Source organism: Dipodomys spectabilis, unplaced genomic scaffold, assembly GCF_019054845.1.
Source record: "Dipodomys spectabilis isolate Male_0828 unplaced genomic scaffold, ASM1905484v1 ptg000034l, whole genome shotgun sequence".
NCBI lineage: Eukaryota > Metazoa > Chordata > Mammalia > Rodentia > Heteromyidae > Dipodomys > Dipodomys spectabilis.
Genome location: NW_024870711.1, coordinates 5,276,832 through 5,301,421, shown reverse-complemented (window position 1 = coordinate 5,301,421; position 24,590 = coordinate 5,276,832). Strand labels below are relative to the sequence as shown.

Genomic DNA, 24,590 nt, shown 5'->3' with positions numbered 1-24,590 from the left:
AAGCATCATTCATCGGACTTCCATTTTACAGGAAAAGAAATCTCATTATCCACTCCATATTCATTTGAGTTTTAAGTGCTTAGAGGATTGTCGTAACCTAGACTCAGGCTCTGCCATGGTAAATCTTGACACGTCTCAGTGTGGCAGCTCATCTTTAGCAGCTAGACCTGCAAGTGCTCCCCAATACGGGGCTTGATGGGCTGTGGTGTCCTGATTCTTTCTTTGTTTTTCCCCAGCGCTCAGCTCTTTTTACTGTTCTTAGCTTTTACACCTTCCTAATTTTAAAACCACATTACTTTCTTATTCCTGAAAAGACATCAGATGAACTTCCTGAGTGGGATGCATATGCACTTCACCACACTCAGTGGGCTGTGGAACTAGACTCCTGCACTGTCACAGGGCATCACAGCCACCTCGCCGTCGTTGGACTCTACTAGAGGAATTATTTGGAACTCTTTTTCATATACCCATTTGTTTGGGCTTTAGGAGAAAGGACTCTAAGTGTATGTGTATGCACACACATATGCATGTGTGTGTGCACATGTGTGTGTGGGGGTGACAATATCTCACTGTATAGCTCAGGTTCTTAAATCTGTGCCACTATGAACATCTGAGAATGGGCACTCTCTTTTAACTTTTTTTCTCAAGGAAAGCACACTACCACTGTAACCACAGCTCTGCTTACAGCTTCTTTTGTTTTTGGTGATGGTGGTTAATTGGTAAAAAATCTCATGGACTTTTTTGCTTGGGCTGGCTTTGAACCACTGATCTTCAAATCTCAGCCTCCAACATAGCTAGGATTATAGGTGTGAGCCACTGGAGCCCAGCTATGTTTTAATTTATTAATATCTGAGAGATAGCAGCAAAAATGTGCTACTCATCTTTCAAAGCACAGATGCCATGTGTATCACTCTTGCTTTCTGAATGAATTTTTCACATTAGTTTAAAATATGAATGAGATCACTTATTAATATTCAAAGGTAATGAGGCATCATTCCTCTTCCAAGAAGAGGACCATGAGGAGAAATTACTTTTAATAGGGGGAAAAACACCTCTTAAGGAAAGGAAATTTGGTTAAGACAGTATTTACAGGGCGAATCCTAGCTAGCCTCCATTGAAACTGAGTTCTTGCTATGCTATTGCCCAATATTTATTTTAAAAAACAGCTATTTTTTTTTAAAAATTCATAGTGAAATAATTCACTGATAATTTTTAATTCCCACACAATTACATTTTTTTCTCAACTTCCTTCAGCTCTGGTATCTAATTTAGAGTGAGAAGATAAGAAACTCCATTGGAAAATATGTCCAAACTAAAGTAGTGCTGTAAAGTGTTTCATTTACAGGAATGGTAGGATGTAATGTAAAGCAGTGATGTGCTGGTATTTTTAAGTCAAATGGCAATTTATTATTTTTTCTTTTATTCATTCTCCTATTCCTATAAAAAGCTCTCTACTCATTTAGTTGGTCTAGATTTTCATTTTTTGTTATCTTCAAGTAGTTGTACAAAGGGGTTTCAAGTCACTGTGTCAGGTTATGAGTACAGTGCATCTGGATCAATGTCTTTCACAACAGTTTTAAGTTATTGGGAACATGACAAAATCCCGTTGCGCATCTTGGCCTTGGGATAGAAACTGAGGCTGGCTGTGGGTAGTATGGATAGAGAGAAGGAATAGTATTTCCTGCAAAAGCACTGTATAGACATCAGAACCTGCTTTCTACTTCTTGATTCCTCTATAGGTTATCTGACAAATTAGAGAAGATAATTAAATAAGAACAACAGAACCCTAGCACTGTTTGGCTATCTGAAACTATAAAACTAATTTCAGTGCTCATAATGAGAGATACATCTGTGATAATAACTAGAAGAAGGTACAGTCTCTCAGTGGTACTTTGATAATCTATAACAAATAACTGCTCTGGCATCATGAAGTACTGAGTTCCATATTACCAGTGTTTTCTCCTCCATCCCCCAGAAGCAGACCATGTCAGAAGCCAAATCAAAATCGAAGGCTGTGGTGGAGAATTGTAAGAGCTGAGTCTGATAACCGAGAGCATTCTAGGATAACTCCTGGTCCTCATGCTTTGCCTGCATCTTCTAGCTAGTGGGTAGGCACACTTGCAGGTGTGGATCTTCTGCCTATCCCTCTTTGTCCTCCCTCAGGTGAGGGCTGATTTTGTAAAGTTACTAAAATGCTTGAAGTCTGGATTCCAAAGTCCAGTTTTCTGCCCAATGTTGCATTGATAGTCAGAGGTGAGGTGTTGCCAGGGGAAGGATTTCAGATGCCATTCATGGCATTCTTCTTCCCACGTCAGTTCACAGGCCCCTCCAGGTTTCTCTTTAAAACATTGTGAGTCTGCAGTGATGACACAGCCCTTGTTTTCACTGTGCTGAATGTGCTAAGAGTGTGATACAAAGAATAATTTACCTGAGCTCAAAATCCCATGTTCAGAGCACAGTATCACACTGTATGACAGCATTGAGGAGCAACATTTATGTTTTTAGTTCTAAGCTCTTTCACTCTGGATGAAGCTACCAAATAAGAATTTTTTATGTACAGCGTAATAAATAAGGTAAGTGACTATTTCAAGGTTACTTATCATTTCATCACTTTATACTTATACTTTTATATTTCTGAATAAAAGTAACTGTTATAAACCAAATTAAAATTCATTAACTAGGTTAAAATTTGATTGTGATCTATGAACTTAACTCTTAGGTATATTATATTAAAAAATTTAAAAAGGGCTAATATACTTACTTTAGTAGAAAGATTCAATGTGTTTTAAAAAGTTGAATTGTTTAGAGTTAGGGCACTGATATCACAGTATTTATATATGAATTTATATAATGAGTAAAATGGTCTTCCAGTTACAGCATTAGGTGAACAAAAAGGTTCGTATACTTCCCCCAAAAAAATCATATTCTGATTTGGAATTTACAAATAAATAATCCTTAGAACTTGAAACCTTTTGCCTTCTCAAGAGAGAGATTGAACAAAACAGTCACTTTTTATAACAAACTATGTCATTACAGTAGGTTAGCGGACAGTGTACGGGACCACGTTTGTGAGGTTGTCACGCAGTCAAGGCTGGAACAGCTGCCCATCCCTTCAAGTTCTCTGTTAACTGCTGATGCTGGCTTGCTGTCACTGTCGATTGCCCTGTTCCACACTTATATTTTGAGCTTCATTACAGACTGTAATCATCTTGTTTTCAGTAGTCTTATCTCTGGATACCTGTCTTCTTCCTTATTTGCACCAGTCAAATTTGTGAGGGAGTTAGTTCTCTACCAAATAACTCCTATTTATTAAATATGAACTTGGAAAAATCATATTATTTTCCTCTTAAGAAGAAACTAATAATACTGGAGACAACAAAGACATGAACTATGTCAGAGTTTACAGCCACAGGCAGCATTTGCCTTGGTGAACTGAAAGCAGCAATGAAGGGGCGACATTATCCCTACCCTGCTTGACTCTCTGTGGAGCCCGTTGGTACCCCTGTAGTCTCTGCGGCACACTTGTTATAGAGCTCTCTCTTGCTTGTTTTGTACATCTTTTTATGTTAATGCCTCTGAGCAGTTGAACAGATTAGATTTTACCCATGTAGTCATTGAGGTTTCCAAGTTGTTTTAGGCACTCCTGTTTCCAGCGCAGCCTTTCCAACATTGCCTGGTGCTCATTTGTTTCAGGCAGCTTAAAAATAAAATGGGCATAAACTGGAGGCTTGTGCACAGAAGGCCTGGAAGTCGTGTATCTTGCACACTGCGTTGGCTCCTAGAGATTTAAGGAAAGGTGCATTCGCTTCTTTTTCTCCTGGGATTCATTCATGGAGGTCTGCTGCCGTTCTCTCAAAAAGTTGGTTGTGTTTTCCTTTTAAGGGACCAGAAAAGAGAATTAAATGGGGCTTGAGGAAGGCTTTAACAGTAACTATGAGCGAAGGGACAGTTCCAGACAAGTCTGTAGGCCTACCTCCCATGATAGCTTTCTTTAGCTAATTAGTAAAACACCTGTGTGAAATTTCTGCCAATTACCAAGTGGGTCCACTGTATTTGTACACTCAAGGACCATATGGTCCTTGGACTAGAGGACCTAGTGGAGCTGGAGCCCAGGACTCCATTGTTTAATTGCACACGTGTTCAGTCAGACCGTGACTGAACCGTCCTCGGTGATATGTCAGCCCCTGCGTCCTCATTTCAGTCCAGATCCCTGCTCAGTAGCCCTCACCCGTGCAATGTCTGCGGGTCTCCCTGTCTTCACGAGGCTGCCCGGGTTGCTGCACTAAGCAGGTAGCTGTCTTTGGAGAGGGACTAGGGAATTTTAAGTTTGGAGGTTGTTGATATAGCATCCTTCCTTCTTAGGTACTGATTCTCTTTGTGGTTTCTAGTTTGGAACAGAACTGGCTTTGGCCCAGAAATTGGACAAAGAATTTAACTTTTTGTTCATTGATTTTTCCTTTGTCTTATTATTGTTGCTGATAGTTCGGACTCAGGGTCTTATGCTTACTAAGCAGGAATTCTACTACTTGACCAAGACCCCAGTCTTTTTTTGGGGGGGGAGGGGTCCAGTCGTGGCGCCTGAACTCTGGGCCTGGGCGCTGTCCCTCAGTTCTTCAGCCCAAGGCTAGCACTCTACCACTTGAGCCACAGTGCCACTTCCAGCTTTTTTTTTCTTTTTGCTTATGTGGTGCTGAGGAATCAAACCCAAGGCCTTATGCATGCAAGGCAAGCGCTCTACCACTGAGCCACCTTCCCAGCCCCCCCCCCCCAGTCTTTTTTTTTTAACACTTTTTTGTAAAAATACTGTACAGAGGGGTTACAGTTACATGAGCAAGGTAATGAGTACATTTCCTGCCAAGGACCCCAGTCTTTTTTTGTTTTAGTTCTTTTTTTATTTTACTTTATTTTTTAATTGTAAAAAATACCATTCAGAGGGGTTATAATTACATGGGCAAGATAATGAGTATATTTCTTATCAAGCATTGTTGCCTCCTCCTTTGTTTCCCCTTCCCAACCCTTCCTTCCCCCCCACCTTGACCCCACCCCACCACCCCACTCCTAGCCAAAGTTGTAAAGTTCATTTTTCAACATAACGACTTGTACATCTCATTGTTGCAATGGGTCCACCTGTATCCCTATTTAAACAATTTGTTTTTGCCCTTCCTTCCCCTCCACAAATTATATCAACATCAAATACAGTGAAAGCAGGGGTTATACCGTGGGGGAGGGACATACAAAGCAATAAAGAAATCATCTTATAAATATGTTAGAAACAATCACATGAAAGAAAAACATTTGAATACTTCTCTTGGGGTTCATTTCCCTAACATCAACTTATCTGACCTTTTGTGCTTGTCTCAGACATATACTAGTTATTGCAAATAAGGAAAACCATGGGACCTATGTTTCTTTGGGCCTGGCTTACTTCACTTAATATAATTTTTCCAAGTCTTTCCATTTCCTAACAAATGGGGCAATATCATCCTTTCTGATGGAGGCATAGAGTTCTTTTTCAGACAGGGGCTGCATTTATTTTGCATTTAGAAACACTGGGTACTAATATCCATCTCCAAATCTTTGTGGGATTCATTGCTCCCTCTCATGTGACAGTTCTACTCTGCTTTGGATGCATAATTGTGGGCCATTTATGATGGCTTGGTGTGAGAGGATTTGCCATCCCTGCAAACAGTCAAAGAACTCGGTTCAGGGCAGCTTTCCTATCTTTTGTACCTTTTCCTACCTGCTTGAGGCAGCAGCAACTTCTTCCCCTTTTTTTGCTAGCCATCTTGCTGTTTGCCAGTTACTCTCATTCCCACCATCTCCTCAACCCCAACTTCTCACAGGTATAGTGAATTGATGGGCTTTGGTTTGAAGTAGCACATTAACTCTATGGTGCCCAATCTCTGAGACTTTGATCCCTTCTTCACTTTACCATTTGCCACTGAAGTTAGAGAAATGTACATTTCATTCTGTACTTGCTAGAAAAGTCGTACATTTTCCAAACTTTACAAAGGTCCATCAGAATCCTTGCCAGACTGACACAAAGCCCTTCGTTGTCCACCAGGTTCCTATAACCTCCCAGAGCTTCCATTTCTAGCATCTGGGATTTTGTGGGATTTGGGAGACTAGTCCTTACCATACATGCATGTGCACTCTGGCTCCAAAGTCGGGAGGTCCCGCAGCTCCACTGGGATGTGATCAGTCCCTCTCTTCCTGCACAGGGCTTGTCCTTAGAATTGGGTTTTGTTGGAACTGAGCCCTTGTCACTGAACTGGTGTGCAGGGGGAGGGAAGTGGCGAGGAGCAGACTGACAGGCTGCCTTGCAGAGATTCTAAATGTTCTCAGGGATAAGAAGAATTGAGCCTTTAAGAGGAAAGAAAGAGCCATTTCTGAAGGACTTTGTGGTGTGGGTGAGTCTACACATGCGAAGTTCCTGGGTACATCAGCCCAGCTGTTTCTATTCTGTTCTCACCACGCTTACTCTTTCGGGCCTTAAAGCTACAGACATGGGAGGAGAAGCATGCTGGAAGTCCAGCTTTCAGAGGAACTCTGCTCCCTGGAATTAGTCCCAGGCCTGATCTTCAGCTTTTTAACCCTCTTGGAGACAGTTCCTTTATAGACTTCTAAGGAAGCCACTAGATGTGATACCATTCACATAGTCCTGAGTTCTGAGTCATGTGCCTTCCAAATGGCACAGCAGCCATGTTGTCCAGTGAACCTCGGTGCTTCTGTCATGAAGTGACAGCCATTGCCTTGCGTTGTGACGGTTCTGCATTACATATGGATTAAATTGTTTATGATGCAGGACACAGTAGTACTGGCAACAAAATAGCTAACGTATTGAAAAACGAATCCAAATGTTCCATGTATACTAGGAAACCATTACAGAAACCGAGGTTTTGGAAAGTAATTGAGACATGGATTTTGTCCAGGCAGCACATGGTGAAACAGCACTGGTCCCTAGGAGGGTAGATGACGACCTCTAGGCTGATCCTTGGAACCGTGGTGCTGGTGCTCATGTACTGTGTGACAGTCACAAATGAGCCACGGCTTAATAAATAATTACTAAAATTCAGAAGAATTATTTTTATTCTCTCTAAAGGGTTGCATGTATATATTTTCATATATATGTATTTATTGTTTTTTCTTCTGTCATGAATTTGTATTATACTGTTCCCAGTTCATACCCATTTTGCTTTTGTCCGGTATGGAATACTCATGTCAGGACAGGCTTACTTGTGATGAATTAAGTGTATGCTAATATTCGTAGAGAGAGGGCAAAGAGATAGGTGACATGTCGGTAACATCTGGAGCAGAGCTTTCATTGTTACTGTTTTTTTGTTTTTGTTTTAATCATCCCAAAGACTTTCCTGTAGAAATTAAACCCTAACAACATCCGTGCTGCGCTGGTTTTTCTCAGCGCTGGTTTTCAACAATGAAAATGCAGTACTTTTCTTGTCCAGGTCTGGAAGAAAAAAGGGCTATCAGTTTTTTAGAATCAGATTTATACTTTAAGAAAGTGGCTGCCACTCTGTGATTTCAGGAAAGCTGGGTATCAGGGAGCAATTTTCAAAGAATTGAAAGCTGGTGCAGGGTTATGAATAAACTGTGAAAAGCTCTGACCTTCCCTGTCAAGTGATAAGGCCATAAATATGTTAGTAAGTCTGCTTTGTTGTGAGAACCTGCTCTTGTCCATCACAGAGGGGTTTCTAGAATACCAAAAATGGGTGACAGCAAACTAAACAAAAGGTTTTGTATACAAAAACAACTAGAAAATAGAAAGTACAAGGCAGAGAATATAAGGCACAGTAGTCTGGGTTGTTTCTGAAATATGTCCACAATTGGGATTTTCTAATTTTCAAAACTTAATGTCTACATCAAATTTAGGATAACAGTTTGGTATGTTTTTCCATGTATTTAAGTGAGGACAGTTTAAGTGACTTTGGGACTGGAAGTGGATGTTTCTAATGCTCTTTTTCCTGTGTGGCAGAATGATTCTGAAATGTTGGTCATTTTGTTTAGATTTTTAAATAACTACAATATCATGAGTCTGAGTCTTTATAGTGATACCGTACAATATTCTGTTTGAATGTTTGTGTTATCTACCTTATTGCACAACTATTCGGAAACATTTCCTCCTAACTCTCACCTTATTGCGCAACTATTAGGGAATATTTCCTCCTAACTCTCAGATTTCCTTTCCTTGGTTGTTTAATCTCAAGAGATGGAGAGAATAAAGAAAGGTGATATGTTTTTGTTGTAGTAATAGTTATGATTATTTCTAGAGGGAAAAACATTAAACATTGTCATATTTGAACAAAAGGTTTTTTTAATTCCCAGTTTTTCTGTTTTATGACTAGTTAAAGAGGTAGAAAGGGTCTGAAGGGGGGAAATGGAGGAGGCAGCAGAACACAGAGATGAAACAATACCAAAAAAAGCATTTGTGGAAATCTGTACCCAGAGATCTCTTCAGCAGAGACACAGAGAGAGAGGGAGACAGAGAGATGGAGGAGAAAGAAAGTATCAAATCAGAAATTATTTCCTGGGGCTGGGAAGGTGGCTCAGTGGTAGAGTGCTTGCCTTGCATGCATGAGGCTCTGGGTTTGATTCCTCAGCACCACATAAGCAGAAAAAGCTGGAAGTGGCACTATGGCTCAAGTGGTAGCGTGCTAGCCTTGAGCTGAAGAGCTGAGGGACAGTGCCCAGGCCCAGAGTTCAGGCCCCACAACAACAACAAAAAAAAGTTTCCTTCCCAATTTGGTCTGAAAATTTGTGTGACCCTAATCTTATATGCTAGAATCCTAATCACCAGTGTGATCATGGGTCATGAGGATAGAAACACCACAAGGAGGATTAGTGCCCTTAAACAGAAGCCTGAGAGCGAGCCTTGCCCCATCCCCCAAGAAAGGCCTAGTGAGTAGTTGCCATTTATCATCCAAAGGCAGCGTCCCCTCCACACACTGACTCCGCCCACCATGGTCTTGAGCGTCCCAGCATCAGGGCTGTGAGAAAATTAATTTTGATGTTTGTAATTCATCAGCTTATAGTATTTTGTTACAGTATACCAAGTGGCCTCGCTTTTCTCCCTCCTTTTCAAGTGAAATACTCGTTATTTTTTTTTGTAGATAATAAAATTTGACCACCATGCTACTTTACAAAATAAAGAAAAAGTTGTTTTCTTTTTAAACTCTTTCACAATATCCTGTGTTACAAACAAGTAGAGGGAAAATCTTAGAAATGGAGCATTCAATCAAATATCATCAACTCTGCTACTTTCTCTCCAAGCAGAAGCAGTGCCTGGAGATTTTTATATGAGAAAATGGAAATGATCGCCGCAGTGGTCTGTTTTAGAAGACATTGTACATAGCTTTATTCAGTACAAAAGCTGAGGCTGGGCAGAGTAACTCCTGCCTGTGATGTCATATCCTTAGGAGGTGGAGGTGGCAGGAGGTGCAGGGAAAAGAAGTTTTGAGGCCAGCCTGGTCAAAAATGTTAGCAAGACTCAATTAGTAAGTAAAAAATGACAGACCATGCCTGTGGTCCCAACTACACAGGAGCCATAAATAAGAGGATTGTAGACTGAAGCCAGCCTCATAGGGAAAAAAAGGGGTAACTTTAAAAAAAAAGGAACTAATGCAAAACAGGACTAGAGATACTAAGGTTATAGCTAAAGTAGTAGGGCACCTGTCTAGCAAATACAAGGCCCTGGTGGGTGTCAGTGGCTCTCACATGTAATGCTAGCTACTCAGGAAGCAGGAATTTGAGAATCACATTCAAAGCCAGCCTGGGCAAAAAAGTCCCCTCACAAACCAGAAGTAGAGCTGTGGCTCAAAGTGGTAGAGCACTAGCCACAGCACCCAGGCCCTGAGTTGAAGTCCCATAACCAGAAAAACAAAATTGCCTCCCATGAAATCTATTCATCTACTCAAATTAGAAGAGTTTTGTTTCATAGCCTTTAACACCTATTTCAAGGGGATATTTTTTTTCTTTTTGCTCTAATTAATTAACCAATCAACTCTTCTACAAACAACATCTTCCTTCCCCTATGTTATAAATCCAGTAGGAAAAAAATAGCAAGCCCTTTTCTTTGAAAAAAAATGTTATTATCTTTAGAAACATAATATGAACCCATTTGATAGATCAATTTAGTAGCAAAACATTTTCTGACACAGTTAAAGATTGTAGCAGTTAGAATTTATTTCTCCTAGCTGAAATATATAGAGAATTACCATTTAACTCATAAGCTTTAGCCTTTGCTTTAAAATTCCCCTAGATTAAGGCTGGAGAAATAGTGCAGAAGTAGACAAAATGCAGGCAACCGGCTACCGGCTCCTATTCTGGTTAAGGAGCAGAGAATTTATCTGAAGCAATTTGAAAACTCTTGAGATCACTCTGACTCAAAAAATACATCCTTCAGTGTGACCTGTCCTGTTTTCACTGTTAGAAATGTTTACTTTCAGGATAAATATTACCTTTAGAAGTCATCGTTTGAAATGTCAATATCTTTGGAGGGGCCAAGAGTAAATTTTTGACAATTTTCAGTAGAGCACTCTGCAGATTACTTTCTCTGAGTAGAATAAAAGGAAGGAAAGCATAAGGGTAGGGCAGAATACATTGTAAGAAAGTATAAATACAGAGGTAAAAGAAATAAAGGATGACCATTGATTTCTATCAGTTTTACTGTGAAATAACCCAGTGTGAGGAGGTTAATAAGTAAATGAGCTTATCATTGTAGAATGTTACTGAGACCAATAATACCAATGATATTTTGACTTCTGAATAAGCAAACTAACTCTGCTAACATCAAGAAGGTTTTCTTTAGGATAATAATTTATTATTAACTGATAATAAGAAAGGTGTAGTTACTCCTATCAAAAAAACCACAGAAATTACAAGGCTTTGACCTAAGGTTATTGAATAATTCCCAAAACAAAAACAAACCTGACTTCAGAATGTGAAAATACTAAACCCAAATTCTATAGCTATAGGAGATGTGTACAAAGTAACAACCATTCTAGGTTAGGATTCTGGGTAGAAAGTCAGCAGGTTATTTGTGAGTATATTTGTGTGATATAGGGAGATTTTATGGCCAAGGACATTAGGGAAACACTTAATTCAAGTAAACAGTTGTTTTATTTATATGTTTTTCCCCTAAATCATGGAACATAGTAGCATAAGTGTTACAACTTCTAAGAGAACAAGTCACTTAGCAATTTTTTTCAGTTCTCTTTGATCATGGGACTAGTATTGTGTAGAAAGAACTTTGGAACATTATCTAATGTTATTTTAAACCCTGCAATGCTATCTAAAGATAATATAAGAATGCATTTTCTAAAGGAAATACCTTAAATTACATATACCTGCATATATATTGCACACACGCACACACACACACACACACACACACACATCTGTAGCATTGATTCAGTACAGGCTCAAACAAACCTACTACCACTGCTATTTTGATTCTGCATTTACAGAGCAGAATCCAGGAAGCCCACAGGTTTCCCCGTTCTGAGGTCTTGCAGGTGCGTGCTCTCTGGGGAGACCATCTCTGGGGGGTGCTTTCAGTGTTTTCAGCAGTCCCCAAACAGATAAACCAGCCCATGTCTTATAATAATCCACATAATCCACATCCTGATCTCGGCTTCTTTCACTTTTGTTTCCTGCAGGCTATTTAATTTCTCAAATCGTTTGTTGGTAAATTTTTTAAGTTCATGGACAAAATGAACAAAAGATGAGCTTCCAGAGTTAGCTTTACGTTTAATTAGTCTGCAGCAGTGTTCCGTTCATACTGGGTCTGGCTGTGTCCTAGCTATTTTAGCTGCAGTTAGCCACAGGGTGCAGATTGAAAATTTAGAGCAATTTTATGAATGATTTTCCACCTTATAAACTATCCTTGGCATCTGTTCTTTGAATTTTCTATACTAAGTAAAGAGGTCCTTATGTTATTTATGTGCACAATCCTTTGTGGATGAACTTGTTAATTTGGAATGTATTTTCGAGAGATCCACTCTAAGGTATCTTTGCATAAAAGCTGGCACAGTTATTGGATTTAAAAATTTAGAGATATAAACAGAATCCAGGCACCTCTATGTGTGGTGTTTTTCAAAAACAAGACCTAGGGTGAGCTTTAATCTTTTCTCTCTTGTTTGGCAGTTCTTTGCCTAGAGGAAGAATAATATAAAACAAGGTGACAGTGACTTCTTACCCTATGGCAGGTATCTATTTATATGTATTTTGCTATAGCTTGGAAAAAGCCTAGGGAAAGTGAGCCCATGATTCTGTCTTCTCAGCATTCTCAGAAGCATGATTTTCACTCCACATGGTGTTCAACATCCAACATCGTGTTACCTTTAGCTGAATTATACTTTCATACCTCATTAAGGTTGTTAGATATGTTCAAATAGCCACAATCGGAAAAGCAAACTGTGATTCTTGTTTCTTCTTTGCTGTGGAGAACTGCCTTTGACTTCAAAGAGTTCTCCCAGCTCAAAATGGAACAGTGAAATGATTCATGAGAGTAGATGGAAGGAAATGATTAGTTCATATGCCTCTGGTCTGCAGCAGTGACATAAATCCTCAGAGAGGTTCTCGACTGTCAGGTCGTATGCTGCCTGTGTCAGATCACATACAGGCCAGCATATATTATCAATTGAGAAATCTAAGGCATGAACAAAACTTCCTTTCTACGGTTGTTCATTTTTTAAAGATGTCAAGTAGGCTTGAGGACAGAGGAAGAAAACATGATGCTACTCCAGGTTAACCAGAAAAGAAAAATTTGCATATTTATAAATACAAAGACCATTCAGGTAGGGGAAACACTTTTTTAAAACAAAACAAAGAGAACAATGTTAATTGATTGTAGGCTAAGAACAAACCATTCTGTGACTTCTCAAGTCTGTAAACTAGTTTATTCCCAGAGTGAAAATGTTATGGTCTGTTGGTTCTTAGAGTAATAAGGAAGGCAATGAGTACCCAGCAAGTCTAGATAAGAAAGTGTACCAGTGTGCCATTTACATCAGTGGTTTTATAACACCACTTGTCTCTCTGGGCTAATAAAACGTGTGATGTTCTGTTTGCTGTATATGATATAACTTAAAGAATCTTTCCATAGGGAGTTAATATCCATCCGTTGAAAAAAATATTTCCTCCTTTTTTTTAACATACCTAGAATGTCAAACATACCAATGAATTTAGCTGGCCACTACCACACTGTCTAAGTCAGGCAAAAACAGGTTTAAAAAATGAACAATCAGGAGTAGACATTAAGTGGAACATACTGAAAATGAGACAAGTTAGAAACATGGGAATCTGACAAGCAATGAAGAAATAACAACAGCATTGTCAGGTGCAAAGGTCTGGGACAGAGACTCCTACTCTTCCTCAACTGCTGTCTTGTGCCTGAGTACCGCTGAGTGCCCGGGAGCCTCAGGTTACCTGTCAGTTGTCGGATAGTGTAGTATTCGGTGCTGGTGCTCCAGGAGCACAGCCCTCAACAGGAAACAGAGTCAGGCTCCTCCTTCCTGAAAAGCCATCACCAGTGCTTATCCCTTGCCAACTGAACCAGACACAATTCGAAAAAGATGAGAATTTCTACAGTCCGCTCTGTCCTCAGCACCTCTCATTGTAAAGGACAGTTAGGTAGTGTGACCACCAATATTTATCATTTAGGGGTGATCATTTGCATTATATTTACAAGTTCTGTCTTCAGGTATACTTTCTTCTATGATGGAAAATGGTAGAATGGAGAACGGGAGGGAGAAACAGAACTCAAGTTCTTGTGGTGCACAGTCAAGGGAGGGCAGTTTAGGGAACTACACACAAAGCAATACAGGCAGCTTGTGCTATGAGCAAAATAAAGTTTTCTTTCTAAAGGAAAGGGCAGAATAGCTTATAATGTTTGATGAAAACTTGCTTAGGGAAAAAAATAGTTACTTAGCATGCTTATTAGATGATTTCTTTTTTATATGGGTGTGTGTGTGTGTGTGTGTGTGTGTGTGTGTGTGTGTGTGTGTGTGCGCGCGCGCACGTGCGTGCGCGCGCCAGCCCTGAAGCTTGAACCTAGGACCTTGGCACTATCCCTGAGCATATTTTCACTCAAGGTTAGCACTCTACCACTTGAGTCACAGCTCAAGGGTTTTTTGGTTTTGTTTTGTTTTTGACATTTCCGTGAGTAATGGAGATAAGAGTCTCGTGGACTATTCTTCCCAGTCTGGCTTCAAACTCAGTTCTTAAGTCTCAGCCTCCTGTGTAGCTAAGATTACAGGCATGAACCACCACCACCCAGCTCATATGTTTTCATAACAGAATGGAAATACATTGTGATTTTATTTCTCCCTAGGCCTCTCTTAATGTGGTGGAAATGCATAGAAGAGGTGGATTTTCAAGGTATTAGCAGGATTATCACTGAATTCTGAAGTTCTGTGCCCCAGTTTTCAAGCAGAAATTTTCCCTAGGAAGCACTATCAATACACTTGAACAGTGATGGTTTGTGGCTCTAGAATTCTTTTCACGTGTTTAGCATAAGGAATGGCTGCAGCCTGTAATCGGCATGTGTGGAGTCATCCACCTGTGTGCTCCTGGATACATCTCAGCTCTTCAAGCTTCTACTATCACATACGTAAAACTAATCATTGACAGTAAGCTACCATGGACCACTATTGTTATGATTAAGCCAGGTGGAATTTTCTAGGATTCTTCAGCATGCACGAAGTCAATTTTCTTTAGGATTAAGTGTGGTAAGGCACACACAGATCCTAGGATGGCACGTGGATACTGCATGTGTCCAGTGAACATTTTACCCTGCCTGCTCTTCCTCTTTCCTCCCTAATGAGCACGCCCCTCTCTTGCAGGGAAAGCACAGATTGCGCGTGGACACTGGGATGGAAGGCAGCTGGTGTGGCCTTATTCCTGTTGGACAGCCTTGCAAGCAGGTTACGACAACAGGTCTGAAGTGGAACCTCAGTAAGTAAACGTGCTCCGTGAAGGAAGTTGTTCTCCATACAAACCTAGTAGTAAAGTGGCTGGTAGCCCAGGGCAAAGCCTGAAAGGAAACTGCCGGAGGTGCTAGCACCAGTTTACATTTCCACGAGCAACCTTCCCGTGTCCTAATCTCTCTACTTTCACCACAATTGGTTATTTTTCTATGTTCTTTATTTTTGGTTTGGTTTTGTTACTTATAGTAGCCTACTTTATGTAAACAACATCTCTTTGAAGTTTTGATTTATGTTTTCTGATAACAAATGATCTCTAATTTACTTTGTATATCTTCCTTGAAAAACTTTCTCTTCAAGACTCTTCTCATGTTTTGAGTGGGTTATTCTCTGTTTTACACGAAGTTGTAAGAGTCATGGCTCTTGAGTCTTTGTAAATATGACTTGTAAACATGTTCCTATGCTTCTTGGCTCAGATTTTCATTTCTCAAAACTTACTTTGCTAAATGAATTACTTTTGGTGCAGCCTAATTTTTCTTTTATGTTTCATTTTATATGTCATATCTAAGAACTTTGCCCAACTTCCTTCATAATTTCGTCTACATAAAATATACTCAGCGTTGAAGTGGTAGCTGTGATAACTAAAGTTCCAAGTTCTTTTCATAGGAAAACCTTTGAAGTATCACAGATTAGCTGATTCTATTAAATATTAAAATGTTTCCCAACTATTTTGAACCATATTAGAGTTCAGTTATACAAGAACTGTCTAATTTGAAAAGAACAGAGAGCGAGAGGGATTTGTTTATGAACTAAATGCTGATTCAAGGGGGAAAAAAACTATACCACCACTAGACATTATGAAATGAGTTGACTCTAGTGTCTTTACAAATGACATTAATTTAATAAAAAATAAAGCCCACTGATTGAACGCCAGAACAATCATCCCCTGATTAACCAGTACCTCTAAGGTGGCACAAGAAAAATATGGGACTGTGTCATCTTCTGTAACATGTGAAACACTTAGATTTCCACATGGAAATAAGTATTTTGAAGATGAAAGGGTGGTTTTTGAAGTTCTTTCTATGAGCCGCTGCGGAAACAATTAGAGAAAACCTGGAGGTATTTTGAGGCACATGTCTAGAGACTCATCACTTTGAAAGGGCAGTAAGAAGTATCTCCTCCCGTGCACAGTAGTGTGTGACAGCTTTGAGGCTGACTCTGACGTGAGCTGGCTCCCATTAGGTTTTTGAAAACCTAAAATAATTGCTCTGCTTTTACAATTCCCTTTATTTCCAAGGACCTAAACTAGACAGTGGTGTCCCTTCTCCTGGACTTAGCAGTGTATTCGGGGTTGCTACCAGAATGGGAGGAGCGCTGAGCAGAAGAGGAAGAGCCACAGGGGCAACTGCCCAACTTCATCATCTCTCCATCATAGGGAAGAGTCACAATATAAGTTATGATCCTTTGGGTGCTATAGAATATCCCTCCATCATCTGTTCCCACATCCCAATGCACATCCCAATCCTGTCTAAACAAGGTTTCTCTGGAAAGGGGGAGTTTGGCATAATGAAGGTAGGACTCTTAATCTTCCTGCCTGTGATCATTTTTTCCTCTGCTTAAATGCAATACGTTGTTATTTGTTTGCATTGTTAATGGATGTTTCGACCTTTCAGATAGTTATTTTCTCTACATATTTATGAGATCTAATTTTGATATGCAAGTATTTTCATAGAGCATGCAAAGCAATAGAGTTAAAACACAGCTAGATACCAATTCTCTATAGGTAACAAAAAGTATGTTCAAGAGTCTTCTAACCAACTGACAATAGGAACTTACTGAAACATAATAGAAATATGTGTGAATGATGCTGTGTGGGCTTGAAGAAAAGTGGTAGATTTTTAGCATAAGTGGGCCTCTGCTTTACTCAGTGCTACTACCTGGGAAAAGCAGGGTCCCAGGACCCTGCTTGATCCATTGTAAATTTAAGCATCCAAGCATCAGCTTAGAGAAGAAAAAAGGAATAACTTGGTCAAGGGGTGCTAGCTTAGAGAAGCAAAAAGGAATAGCTTGGTCAAGGGGTGCTGGCTTTTTGGATCAATGACAGTAAGCAATTGCTTGTGGGGAAATGTTATAATCATCTTCACATAGCCTAGGGCTTGATTTTTTTTCCCCCAGTCCAACCTGTTTTGAGATCTGATGCCAGAAGTTCTTAACATAGTCTGATTTCATCTGTGATCCATTTAGAGTCTCTCATATTCCAGCTTTTATGAAGCAGACAAACTCTGAGAGGAGATTGGATAAGCTGTAGACATAAACACAATGAAGAATATTGTTCTATTCTAGATTGTGTCTTTCTGAAGGATCCTCAGATACTTTGCAAATAATGTTTCAGGCATATAAGACTAATGAATACAGACTGTTTCAAACTAGGATTAAATACAGTTCATTAACTCATCCCCAGTTCTTTTTCTACATTTTAGAATTAGAACCAGAAATGAATGATTATTTTTCTTCTACTCAGCCCTTGCCCTTTTGTGGTGCTGCTAGAACACAAAGAACTAACAGTAATTCACTATATGTCACAGCTATCCTATTCTACTTTCTGAAAACTCCCAACAATCTGACAACATGCATTTTTTATGGTTGAGTCTGGGCATTTAAATATGAAAACAATTAACGTGCATTTGTAGAGAATATGACAAATGGGAGTTTGTGTGCAGGTCAATTTTTCACAGACCTGCACTGAGGAACACTATTATAACTCAGGTTCACCTCCCAAGTTGTTTGAAGGAGTTGATTTCCCGGTATTTATGTGGGCAGGTTGACTGATGAGAATGACTGGAGTGGAGCTCAGGAGTCCCCTTCTATTTTCCCTCCTCCAGGTTTCATTTTTGTGCTGATTCAGATGTAGGCTCTGTGCATTCAGCCATTCAGTTAATATATCAAGACAAGAAAGCAATAACTTTGGTGATTATGTGAATTGTAGAGAAAGATTCGAGGGGTGTTGTGAATAAACTTTTACTATGGGAACAGCACACTGGGTATAATTTTCTTCTGGGCCCAAATAATCATATTTTGTATTCCAGAATAGCTTTTCATGCATCCTGCCTGTTTTTTCTCTGTGCTTATTCCTATAGCATTATGCTTCATATTGATGTGCAATGTCATTATCTTCATCATATAGATGAGAAAACTGAAGCATAAGATGCTAAATGAATTGTTCAAGTTTATATTTTCTAGCTGGGTCCTTTGTGTGCACAAAAAAAAAGATTCATCATATTTGTTTGTGTAACCTATTTTCAAAAGCTTTGGACATGGTGAATAGCCGGTCTCAGCGTTCTTTTTCTAGATGATTTTTTCCCCAAAATTGGGCAGGCTGTAAGTGAAGGCAATAAACACCTTAGCAATTAAAATCATGTCATAAGCTTTCCACTGTGTGAACTGCAGATGCTAGTATCCATGAAGATTGCAGAATGTGTAATTTAAATGTAACTTCGGTTCACTGTGATAACTTATTTCTGGGTGATTATAAACCAAATGTTGTAATTCATTATGGTTTTCAAGGAACTTGTGGCACAAATTCAAGTGGAAAAAAGATGCATTTGGCCTTCATAAAGAGGAATAAATGGTTTCAACAGGGTATTTGAATGCCTAGAGATTTGGAGGTAGAAAAAGGAAAGAAAGAAGAATAGTAGCAGGGCTGCAGTGGTTTTATTACAGGAGGGCTAAACTATTTGGCAGGGTTTTCAACAGTGAAGAACCACTTTGTTCTCTAAGTTGTCTGCAGGCCAAAATGTGAAAAATCAAAATCTTTTAAGAACAGTAGGTCTAAATTACAGTAAGGAGGAGGTCCAGCTAGGGAAATGCCCAGTACGCAGGAATAAAGAGCTATCTCTATATCTATATATTTTCATACATATAAATATATGAACATATTCAAAGCTAATCATGAAGTAAATATCTGCGTATTAATGAAGTATATTTTGCTATACTTCAAGGGAAAATCAAGGTAAAGAGTACCTGGAGAACAGATAACTTCTTAAGCTAATCACATATACAAGAAAACAACACAGTATTTTTTTTCCTCTTCCAGAGAAGTTGCAGAATCAAATTATCAAGAGACTATAAAGACTTCTGGCTTTCAGGAGATGTGGCTGAAGTTGTAGGGCATATTTGCTGGGCAAATATGAGGCTCTGAGTTCAAACTCTAGTACTTCCCCCTCAAAAATAAGAGGAAAAAAATCTCTGGCTCTGAGATGACTATCAAGTATCCAAACAGGAGAAAAATAAATGCTTTAAGCCCTTTTGCAAAATAAATATGTAGAGACTAATGCATAGCCTACAACTTGTCTTCTTTGTAATTTCTACCCTGAGATTACCTTTAAATGTAGTAGAAAAATGCAAATATTTGTGAGTTAATAATGTAAAGGAAAGATGACTATAGAATTTAAGTTCTTACTCTAGAACCAATGAGTTTTCTGGCACTTGGAAGTTACTTGGATGTTTATCGGCACAAAGATTGATGAATGGTGACTATGATTTCCTTCTGTTGAAAACTGTGGCTATCAAAGTCAGAAGCAATTGAGTCTATATCATACATGGCAGGTGCTTAATTTTCTAAGGAGACCTTTTTCTCATCCTTAGTGTCCTCACAGCAAGGGAAGTACAGGATGAGGATCAGGGGCATTTGTGTGGTAGCTGTCTGGAGTGGATGCTGGCCTAATAAACCTTGTGAGATGTAGTATCTGTATGACTTCATAGTATCCCTGCCATCCCAGCTGAAGGCTGTCTTCACCTGAGCATCACAGTAAATCCAGGACTGAGACATCTGCCCTGAGATAGGCTTGAAGCTCTAGTTGTAGTAGATCACTTTTTGAGGACTTATTGTGGGGTTGAGATTCCCCAGCCACCTGGAAAAGCAACATTACTCCTTGGCTATCTTCTCAACTTAAGGCAAGATTATACTATTTTAAGGCTCTGCCTAAGAGTCTACTTAAGTGCCAAAAAGTAAGTTGTATTGGCCTCTTTCACTCAACTGTTCTCTGAACCACATTTAATCACACGCTAATTTCCAGCTATATTCTTAATCTTAATTTTTCTCTGTGGATGTGTGCATCTTAAAGGAAGAGCTTAGTAAAATAAAATTATTAAAGCAAGAAGGCTTTCTGGTGTTTCTATTGGCTACAAATGATAACCAGTTGTTATTTTAAACCATTTAGAAAGGTATTACTATACACTCTGCTAGTGAAAAATCAAGGAAAGAGAATCGAGTTGTGGGCAATTTAAAGTTGATATATAATTAAGGGAAGAAGAAATTGAAGTCTGTAGTGTTTCAATTCACTTGTATCTTACCAAAGGCTGATTACATAAATAAGAATAAAGAATCTTTATTTCCTCTTTCCTAGCATGGCAAAAGCTAATTACAAATGGAATTAAGTACATAAGAGTAGTCTCTAGACAGATGCAGTACTAAAAAGGAGAGTGTTGTAGGGACAAAGTGAATAAGGACCACAGTACTGCTAGCAGTCTTCTCCCTGATTTGCTCTTCCTGCAGTTATGAATAAATATGAGCACAATTCTCCCATTACCATTCAGTTTTCTCTCTTTGAAAGGATAACTTTATACAAATGATCTCCATGTTTTGCACTAGCATATCTTCTTTATTCTTAGTAGTAGAACTGTGGTATTTTGGTCTTTCCTCCTGAATCTTACTAACAGCCTTTGAGCTCCAATGACATTCCCTCTGTAACATATAACCCTGATGTGGTATTCCCAGAATATGCTCTCCTTTTAATATCTCCCCTTGCTTCGAGGGCCATTTCAAATCATGCTGTTCATGAAGTTTTCTTTATTCAACTTCATTTTCATTTATTAAAAGCATGAAACTCATCAGTGTATGTGGCAGGTAGCACCATTCTTTAAATGCACTTCTTACTCGCTTTACTGCAATGCATTTGCCTAAAGGGTTTGGTATCCGTCATCAATATACTCATCAGGCAGATTTTATATAATTAACAACACTTTTTTAATGAGCAAGTGCATTTTATCCACACGAATTCTGTAATGGCACAGAATCAATTGCACTATGGTAAAAGATAATGAAGCAAGTGTTCCTTATCATCAACCTTGAAAGCAATTAGAATAATGAAAGGTAGGTTGAATTTTGACTTTGGAAACACTTGTAGACCTTGCCAGGAGTAGATATAGTTTAAAGTGATGTTCTATTCAATGTGAATGTGATGAAAGACAGTCACCCTGTGTGGTGGGAGTGGACGGGAGAAGGTGAAGAAAGGAGCCACATAGGAAATGACAGTGGAAACATTTGTGAGAACCTTCACCTCACTGGAAATTTTGAGTTTCAAATGCATCCTCTGCTCCCTCAGGTCCTTTTGTCTGGCTCATTTCCTTACTATTTGGAGCATGAACCATGGTCTAAAGTATTCCATTTAGCTGCTACGTTTAGATATGGAAAATCACACACACACACACACACACACACACACACACACACACACACACACACACACACACACTCTGATGTCAGGTGTCCTTATATAAACCTAGGCTAATGAATTTGATCTTCTCATTAGTGAGTGCTTTGCAGAAGAAGGAAAACATTAAAATACTTTTTTAGCTTTCTTTTACTCTTTCTTATGGGGCAGTTGTAACAATATAAAAGTAAAGAAGTGAGCTCATGTTTCTTCCAATTATTTTGTATCTTTTATCCTCTTAGCTAGGTTGTATGTTTAGTTTATGGACCTTGAGATTTGGTTCCCCTCCTACTTAGCAATGTCTTTAAACTATATACTTAAATAACACAGATTAATAACAGGGCTCCTTTTCAAAGTTAGTCCCTTTTCGTATGTAGTCCTCACACATTTTTTTTTTAGCATTATCCACTAGAAAAAGTAATTGAGAACGTGGCTACTTAGCCTTGGGAAACTGTTATATTTATAGGTGAACCTGAAATAGAGTTCTTGGAAAGCACAGACAGAACAGGTAGCTGGGCTGGAAAAGGAAAAGATTATGCCAAGTACCCAAGAAGCCAGTTGCCACTGAAAGGACTCATAAATTCGGCCAGATGCTAGAGAGATTACAGGGGTTGCATTCTGCTGAAGGGATATTTTGGTTACTCTTGACAAGGCAGAGAAGTAATAGCACAATAAGAACAGAAAACAGATTTCCATTCTTACAAAAGCTAAAAAGACTTGCGTGCATGCCGAGAGCGTGATGGAAAAAGTGTTACCACGTTTTCTAAAAGAAGCTGATCAGTGACGCAGGACGTGTGTCCAAGATAAAAGAGAGCTACATACGTTGAAATCTCATGGGAATCAGTGGAACCTCAGAGTTCCAAAAGCTGGAGGAAATGTGACAGTTGTCCAAGGAAAGATTGTAAGAGGAAATTCAGTGAGGGAGACCCTCTGAAGGTGATCTACTTAGCTCTATCTTGAATTTAGAAACTAGGATAGAAATGGAAATGTTGTTACCTATTAATATGAAGACAATTCTAGATGCTGACACTTGTGGTAACAGACACAAGTCTTTACCATATAACAAACCACAACATAAGGGGCTAGGACAGTGGGTTGAAATCAAGGTTGAAGAAGTTTAAAACACTTATCAAAGAGAATGGATTAAAAAATATACTGTTGAGAGTAAAGGGGGAGAATGATAGCAAAGGTGACACTGATCAAGATGCATTGTACTCATAACTGACATGTTGAATTGAAACCCTTTTAAGCCCAACTATATGAAGGGCAAGACTTGGAAAAAATTAGATGAAGCTAAGTAAGCCAAAGAAACATAGGCTACATGGTTTCCCTAATTTGTGGTAACTAGAATGTGCCTATAAATCTACAAGTAAACACACTAGATGCTAAAAGACAGAAAATACACGGGACCTGATAAATTATACAGCTCTCTAGACATTCACAGAGTAAAACCAAAGGAGGATATTCTTAGAAGAGGATCACAAAGGCTCAATAGCTGTGTGCTTATGATCATATAAAATAATATCTATTGAAATGAACTCCAAGAAATGGAGTTTTTGTTTTCTGTACCTTTTTTCTTGTTTGTAAGTTTATCTGTTTTGGAGAGGGCAAAGGGGCACAGAAAATGTGGGACAAAGGATGAACAAATGTAGCAGTGGTACTCATTCTAAACATTATATTGAAAGTGAACTATATAACTTGTAAGATGGGTCAGGAGGGAAAAACTGGGAGAAAAATGAGGAAATCAGTGACACTGTTCAAAAAGAAACATACGCATTACCTAACTTATGTAACTGTAACCTCTCTGTACATACATACACACACACACACACACACACACACACACACACACACTCACACATAGATGGACAGACAGACAGACAGATCAATATGTAGATAGATAGATCGATAGATAGGTCCAGTACCAAGCCACAGCATGAACTAATTGTTGAACTTCAATAATTCCTCAATTCAAAATTTTTCTGCTAGAAAATAGTATTGAAAAACTGAAGACAGAGTCGATGGGGACTGGTATAACCCAGCTCACAATTCCCAAGCATGTCTCTAGCAGTTGTAATTAGACCTAAATGCCCTGTAGGCAAATATAAATACTCGTGATTTTGATTCTTTTGTTCAATAAAACCATTAAAATTTCACCTAAAATAATACCTCTCACTTCTGACTCAGTAGGCTTCCATAGGTTGAAAAGAAGGCTGTAGATGAGTGTCGGGAAGATGGCAACTTGTGTACCTGGTCTGCAGGTGATACATTATATATCCATTATCTAAACAGTCACTGTTTTTAATGATTTACCATTTAATTGCTATGGCAGTCATGAATTATGTAGCGTTTTGTAGTTCAAATTTTATAGTTAGCTGTGTTTTCCGTTTAATTTTCCTATGAATAAATGTTTACTAAATAAGGAATGACCCACCAGAAAAAAATGAGAGTGGAGTGCCAGCAGATTCATTCCACTAGCACCTAAACCATCTAAAATTCAAGAGAGGCGCTGTGCTACTGAATATTCACCAACAAGTTAAAGAAAACAATTAAGCTTTTACCTTGAAGTCAATAATTTTACTTTTAGCATTCCCATTCAGAAAATGCTCCCCTTCTTTGCTTGGTCTGATCTGTGTTCCTTCATTTTTGTTTGTATGCTGTGTCCAGCTGATCTTATTCTGACCTGTAGTTCTAAGTAAATGTCATTGCTTCCCAAACATGTATTCTTTTAGCTCCCTTCTCTGACTTCGCTGCATAGAAATTCCTGCAGTATAATCTGCACCAGAAAATAGACCTCCACCTGCCTTATTTATAACTTTTCCCTACTTTCCAGTAGAGAATTGGGTACAGAGTTGTGGAAATGGTTGTTGAATTAATGTCTAAGAACTTGTCTAAATTATCATGACCATTACAAAAACACAAGCATGTTCAATCCTACTGTCAGCAAACATCTTCACAGTTACTCAGACCAAAAGCCATGTATGCATTCTCCCTTTCTCTCCACCCCTTTAGGGTGAACCTGGTTCTTCCCACTTCTGACATTCTGCAGAAGTATCCTAATGGATCACTTTGTTTAAGCATCTTCATAAAGTGATCAAAGCCATCTTTTGAAAGCTAAAGCAAAACAATGCCACTAACAACTATGGTGCCTTTTAATGAACTT

The 24,590-nt window shown here is 38.9% G+C and overlaps 1 protein-coding gene across 1 annotated transcript in view; it reads left to right on the top strand.

Moving 5' to 3' along the window:
* Positions 1 to 24,590, top strand: part of Tpk1 (thiamin pyrophosphokinase 1) — a 237,946-nt gene that overhangs the window by 162,907 nt on the left and 50,449 nt on the right. Inside the window, exon 8 of the mRNA XM_042677185.1 lies at positions 14,856 to 14,967. Coding sequence (XP_042533119.1) covers positions 14,856 to 14,967 — 112 coding nt within the window. The remainder of the gene's footprint in view (positions 1 to 14,855; positions 14,968 to 24,590) is intronic.